This window comes from Neurospora tetrasperma (assembly GCF_000213175.1).
Source record: "Neurospora tetrasperma FGSC 2508 unplaced genomic scaffold NEUTE1scaffold_6, whole genome shotgun sequence".
NCBI lineage: Eukaryota > Fungi > Ascomycota > Sordariomycetes > Sordariales > Sordariaceae > Neurospora > Neurospora tetrasperma.
The window spans coordinates 280,034-286,684 of NW_009799104.1; the positions used below are offsets into that span (position 1 = coordinate 280,034).

General features: G+C 52.5%; 2 protein-coding genes across 2 annotated transcripts; both read left to right on the forward strand.

The window, feature by feature from the left end:
- Window positions 1-1,751: 1,751 nt before the first annotated feature.
- NEUTE1DRAFT_148436 (uncharacterized protein) lies at window positions 1,752-4,176 on the forward strand (the record flags this gene model as incomplete). The annotated part of the gene is made up of 2 exons (XM_009855674.1): window positions 1,752-1,809; window positions 1,870-4,176. 2 exons carry the CDS (start codon window positions 1,752-1,754, stop codon window positions 4,068-4,070), a joined length of 2,259 nt encoding a protein of 752 aa, XP_009853976.1.
- Window positions 4,177-4,398: 222 nt separating this feature from the next.
- Window positions 4,399-6,176, forward strand: NEUTE1DRAFT_86947 (uncharacterized protein; the record flags this gene model as incomplete). The annotated part of the gene is made up of 2 exons (XM_009855675.1): window positions 4,399-5,078; window positions 5,217-6,176. 2 exons carry the CDS (start codon window positions 4,560-4,562, stop codon window positions 6,174-6,176), a joined length of 1,479 nt encoding a protein of 492 aa, XP_009853977.1.
- Between the last annotated feature and the right edge of the window lie 475 nt (window positions 6,177-6,651).

Sequence of the window (6,651 nt, forward strand, 5' to 3'; positions counted from 1 at the left end):
TGCGCATTCGCTCGTGGCGACTCTAACGAGTTGATAGACGATGGCTTCAAGTGCTCACCAAGCAAGCGAAGTCGCGATCGATGGACTTTGTGGCTGATTGATCGCCAAACTTGGAATGAAGAAGGAAAATTAAGGTAACGACCAGAACTCCAGCCTTATAATATTCTCCTCTTACTGATCCCATTGTCACTCTTCCTACCATTCATCAACCCGTTTGAGGCGTCAAGGTGTCACCCGCTCACTGATTGACCGACTCAAAGGACCGCCCGATTGAGTGGATTTTGTGTAACTTGGTCCGGCCCCCTAATTCTCGTGCAATCATTGGCCTCCCGTTCGCTGACCATACCAAGCGACAAAGGCCCCCTGTAATTTTCAGCATCACCAGCCGCTTTTCAGTGGTCATAGGTGGCTGAAGCTGTCACCGGTCCAAGAAACAGATGACGAGCCTCGCCGAGAATTGTCCCTGGACGGGAATACCTCTAGTTACAGTTGCCGTTCCAGAAGGGAGTGGCGAGTCGTGTGCCAGGCCGTCGGGATTGCGCGAAACATCTGACAAAACACCTTACAATGAAGACTGTGGCAATCGATATCTTTCCTTCTAGGTATTCCTGTCGAGCCTGTATCGCCATCAAGAATGATTCCACCGGCATGTAAGGAACTGTTTTGCGTACAACGCCAGGCGATCGAGGCTGTCAAGTACCTAATCGACCTCTACCGCCAGAACCAAACTCATGGAGTTGAAGCTCTACCACTGCGATATCTCCGATAGCACTTGCTTGGGGAACCGTTTGACTTCCCCTCGCCATATTCGCAAGGCGAAAGAGGACCAAATGGCCGTGGGCCATGGTGCTTCATCTGCCACTGCGACCAGGAGGCCGCTCTTGCGGCACGCCTGGTGTTCTGAACATCCTCGGATTGTTTCGTTTCTTTGGTGGTATTTGGAAGATGTTGGAACCCAAACTACCTAATAATCAACAATCACGTCGACACTGGACATTCTGGTCGTTTACGTTGACAGGGCATCTCGGTTGCTTGCTGTTTCCGTCTTGAACCTTCTGTTTGTAAGCTTTCGATTGCCATGACTTTCACTGGAAACAGTGATGGATGGGCGGCTGTGCTGCTGTGATGCTGTGAAGAGGCAGTCTTGAACTAATCCCGGTTCAGTGAGTCAAGTCAGCTGCCATCTCTTCTCGCGACGATGTGGTCGAGTCTCGAGTCTCGCGATCTAACAAATATGAGCCTCATCCGTGTAAAAAAAAAAAGGAATGGAATGGGTAAGGCTAGTTTCCGATGGCTATGCTGAGGAAAGGTATAGAACCCGTTACCGAGAAACGTGAAGTATCTGGAAGCTGACGTGCATCTGATACTTGCCTGTCCCTGATGTCCACGAGGAGGAGAGCACGAGGGGTCTGCGGGAGGCCTGAAGATCAACCGCCGAAGCTCACAATGATTGGTCGTTCGGGTAGCGTCACAATGCTTGGGCCGAGAGTGAAACGCCAAACAGAGGGGTAACTCTCCCGTCCGGCAGGACGATGGATGATGACTTTCAGCCCTAGGCAATGTGCTAGGTACCTGGGCACTGATGTCTGCCTGTTTGCATGAAAGCTTCACTTTTCCACCTGACAACAATGTTGTGAACGAAGCTCTTCTGGATACCTACTTCAGCATTTGAGTTGCTTTGCTTCACCGTGGTGAATATCACGACCGGGTCTTGGCGCTGACACTCATCGAGCTCACCATTCCGCTTCACAATGGACCCCCTATCAGCCTTTGAACTCGCCCAAGTGGTCCTCGACAACACCGTCCGACGTGTGTCACCATTCCCTTCTCTTTGTTTATTCCACCCATATTAACATAATGCCACCACAGTCTTCAAATTCGTCTCGGCCCTCGTCGAATACCCCGAAGAGTGCGAGAAATACCGATTACAGCTCATCATCGAATATAATCGAGTTCTCGCCTGGGCCAAAGCCGCCGGACTCATTGAAGTCACTCCTGGCTCTTCACTAGCCTCCACCTTGGGGACGAATGCCACCGAGCTGATCACCATCCTCGCTCGGATCCAATGGCTTTTGGCCGAGTTTAGGGATTTGAACGCCAGGTATGGAAATGAGCTTGTTCCATCCGATATCTCTCCTGCAAAAGATAAAGGGAAGGAGAAGGATGGCAAAGAGAGTAAGGACGTCAAGGGTAGAACCAAGGACGCCAAGGGTAGCGGAACGGACAGTAGGGACAAAGATCCCAAAGCTGTCGGTGGGGCCTCCTCGTCAAAAGAAAAATCAACCTCTTCAGAGCCAAAGCCAGCAACCGACGAAGCCCTCCTCTCCCAAATCTCCTCTTTGGCCTTATCTTACGATCAATCCCAGAAGGAGCAGAAACTCAAGGTCGAAAAGGAAGAGGATGCCAAACACCGACGCGGAACCAACCACATCCGTCGCTTCTTTCGCACAACCAAGGAGGTGGTCACCCACCCCTCCCGCGTGCGATGGGTCATGGTCGACAAGGAAGCCTTTGAGGCTTTGCTCTTGGACTTGCAGTCCTTGACGGAGAGGTTGGACGAGCTGATGCGGGGGTATCAACAGTCCAAGATGGACGACATTATTGGCAAGACTTACCGGGAGATGATCTTGGCAAGAGACGGGATTGGGGAGTTGAGGGATATGGTGGATGTACTGGGAAAAATGGTGGAAGGGATGGAGGTGGTGGCTGATGGAGAAGGAGGGAGAGAAGGGAGGAAGAGGAAGATGGTGAATGATGTGCAGGATTTGATCAGGCTGAAGAAGATGGCGAGGGTATCCGAGGAGTTGCTTTCCAGGCTTCATCAAGGACAAGATCCGACGGCGACGTCGAGACTCGAGGCGAGCGATACCAAGATCACTGTTGCCCAGTTTGGCGACCCATGGAAGGGCCACAAAGATTTTCTGGAGGTCTTTTATATGCACGATGGCGATCGAGATTTCGACGGCGAATGGGACTTTGGTAGTATCCTTCGTTTCAAACGGCCACGGGGTTACCTAACCGTGGCAGAAGGCGTGGATGAGTTCCCGGTCTGGATTGAGTGGAAGCCCATGGGGGACCACACAGAAGGCTCGGTCGAAGAGAAAGTGGCCGATCTGCGTACACTGACCCTCGCGGAGATGCTACACCTTCCCAAGCCTGATTCCCTTCACTTCCCAGAATGTGTCGGCTACTTCAATGCGCGGGACGTGTTCGGGGTGGACATGTACGGTTTCATCTTCAGGGCGCGGAAAGAAAGAGTTTGTTGGGGTCATAGAATTGTCTCCCTCTACGATTTGTTGGGCACAGAGATGTTCAAGCCGAGTCTGTCGCAACGGTTTGACTTGGCCTTGAAGCTTTGCACCACCGTCCTGAACCTGCACGCTGTCAACTGGCTGCACAAGGGAATCTTTAGTGACAACGTCATCTTCTACTTCGACTGGGGTAACGGGCTCAACAAGGCAATGAAGCAGGTTTACGATCCCGAGAAACCTTACCTCTGCGGGTTTGGGTATTCCCGACCCGAGAAGAGCAAGACTACCGCACGCAGTCTCAACATGGCGTGGGATCTCTACCGCTGGCCGGCCATCCAGCGCGAGCATCCGACCGATCACAATTCTCGCAAGACGTATGACTTGTACAGCCTTGGACTGGTGTTGCTTGAGATTGGACACTGGAAGCCGCTCGATGAAATTCTGGGCCTAAAGGAGTCGGAACCCTCCCCTTCGTTTGATCAAACGGTGGTGCCTGAGAGGGATCAAACGGTGGTGCCTGAAAGGAAGCCGCCGTCGGTAAGCCTTTCCGACTCCAAGAAGGCCAGGGACTGGCTGCTTGGTACGCTGTTTGACGCCCCCTTCATTAAGGCCAAGAAACTCAACCCCTTGAGGGAGCTTCGGAATCTCATGGGAGATAAGTACACCAGGGCCGTGGAAAGGTGTCTGTGGGCTCACGGCGAGAAGGGATTCGGAGTGGAGGACCTTCCGGATCAGTCAAGGGATTCGGGGGTTGGGATCCGATTGCAGGAGGCGTTCACCAAGTATGTGATTGAGGAACTTCAGGGGGTGAATGTTTGATGAGAATATGCCCCGAGGTAGAGTGATTCATGATGTTACGATCCACTCACTGTTGATGATGGTGCTGTTTTTGGACAATTGAAAGAAAATGTTGAAAGTTGAAGATGATGCCTTGAAATGCCAAGATTACAGAACCCCAATGGGGCACTGTGAATCCCCACATTTACGGTAGTATTTACACCACACAACCCCCTGTTCCGTCCCGCAGCGCCGAGCCGTAACTGTCCCCGCCCATTACGGCATCGGCCGGCCGAAGTCCGAATTTCACTCAATATCGGTGCCCGTGAAATTTCAACCTCACCTCACCTCGGGTCTCACAACTCCGATCCGGTCCGGCAGACAAGTCAGTGAGCACGGCACGCCCACATGAGATAAGGATCTGAGTACCTACACCATCACCACCAACCACCACATCTTTATATCCTCATCTCACCTCAAACCGGTCCTTTAAAAAGCCTCCTCCTTCGGGAGCAAAACAACACAATCAAAATGACCGGCACACCCCTCACCACCGCCCTCGAGCGCCACGCCAGCACCGTCACCCGCCTCTCCTCCCAAATCTCCTCCTACTACGCCGCCCGCCTCCCCTACCGCATCTTCCACGGCTCCACCAACTCGACCCGTCCGCCCACGCAAAAAGGCACCAACACCAAATTCGTCGACATTTCCTCTCTAAACAATGTCCTCTCCGTCGACCGCGCCACCAAGACAGCCCTCGTCGAACCCAACGTGCCCATGGACAAGCTCGTCGAAGCCACGCTGCCTCACGGCTTAGTCCCGCCCATCGTCATGGAATTCCCCGGTATCACTGCCGGTGGTGGATTCGCCGGAACAGCAGGGGAGTCTAGTTCGTTTCGCCATGGTTTTTTCGACGATACCGTGCGGGAAGTGGAGATGGTTTTGGGTAATGGGGAGGTAGTCAAAGTGAAGAATCCTGATCTCGAGGCAGCGGCTGGGAAAACTGGAGAAGTGGAAAAAGGGGATCTCTTCCGCGGAGCAGCCGGTGCCGTAGGAACTCTCGGCACCACAACACTCCTAGAAGTCCAACTAATGGACGCCAAAAAATTTGTCAAAACCGAATACAAGCGCGCCAACAGCGTAGCGGAAGCGATCCGCATGGTGCGCGAGGAAACCCAAAATGCCGAGAACGACTACGTGGACGGGATTTTGTTTAGCAAAGACCACGGCGTCATCGTAACAGGCAAACTCGTCAACGAGTTACCTCCTCCCCCTTCCTCTGATGTCCCACCAATCAAACCCCAAACCTTCAGTGGACCATGGGACCCCTGGTTCTACCTGCACTGCCAGTCCCAAACCCTTTCTCCCTCAACCACCACAAATTCCCCGGTGGCGACCGACTACGTCCCCCTCGCCGAATACCTCTTCCGCTACGACCGGGGTGGATTCTGGGTCGGCGCCGCAGCCTTTCAATACTTCAGCTGGGTTCCCTTCACGCGGCTCACGCGGTGGTTCCTCGACGACTTTCTGCACACACGCATGATGTACCGCGCTTTGCACGGGTCCGGCGAGTCCGCCCGTTTCGTCGTGCAAGACATCGCCATGCCGTTTGAGACCTCCGAGGAATTCATCGACTACACCTCTTCCTCTTTGGGAATCTGGCCACTATGGCTCTGCCCCTTGAAACGCCGCGCGCCCCCGACTTTTCATCCGCATACTACCCGTCCTGGCACTCACCCGTCTGACGAAAAGGCGCAAGATAAAATGATGCTCAACATTGGCGTCTGGGGCTGGGGTCCCGATCAACCACAGGAGTTCGTAGCCAAGAACATCGAATTGGAGAACAAGGTAAATGAGTTGGGTGGTATGAAGTGGTTTTATGCGCATACGTATTATGAACAGGAAAAGTTCTGGAAGATGTATGGTGGACGGACGTGGTATGATGAGCTGAGAAAAAAGTATCATGCCGAGCACTTGCCGACGGTGTGGGACAAGATCCATGTGGATGCGGATAAGGCGGGCAAGAAGCAGCGGCATTGGTTGTTGGCCAAGAAGCCGATTGGGGGGTTTTATGGGATTTGGAAGAGTATTCAGAGCAAGGATTACTTTTTGCATAGGAAGGCTCAGTGGAAGTGGAAGGGGGAGTGAAGTAAAGTTTTCTCAGGATAGATGTAGAGGTGGATAGAGGTAGAGGTGGTGCAAAAGTAGAATACCCCTTTTGAGAATTGTACAAAAGTTTGTCAACGATGATCTGCTTATGGCAATGTTTCACGACAGATTTGTCCTATACCCCAGAAGAAAACCATTGTTACACATTCTCCATCAAACCCTGTGCTGAACTACCCAGGACCTGTGGTAAACATGTTAACTATCGAACTGGTGATCAGTCAAAAAGGTTTGAAGGTTCGGTAACACAAACTGGAGACGTTCGCAAGATTATAAGCCCAGAGACTCAAATATGGAGTGTCGCCTCCTCAGCTCACATACCGAAGGAAACAGCATATCATGTTCATAAACGCCCACCATCGCATACAACCGCAATTCCTATATCCACTATGGTAACTCATACATCTCCAACACCCCATATCCTATGCTTTCTTTCTTTACCCCCCCCCCCCCCCCC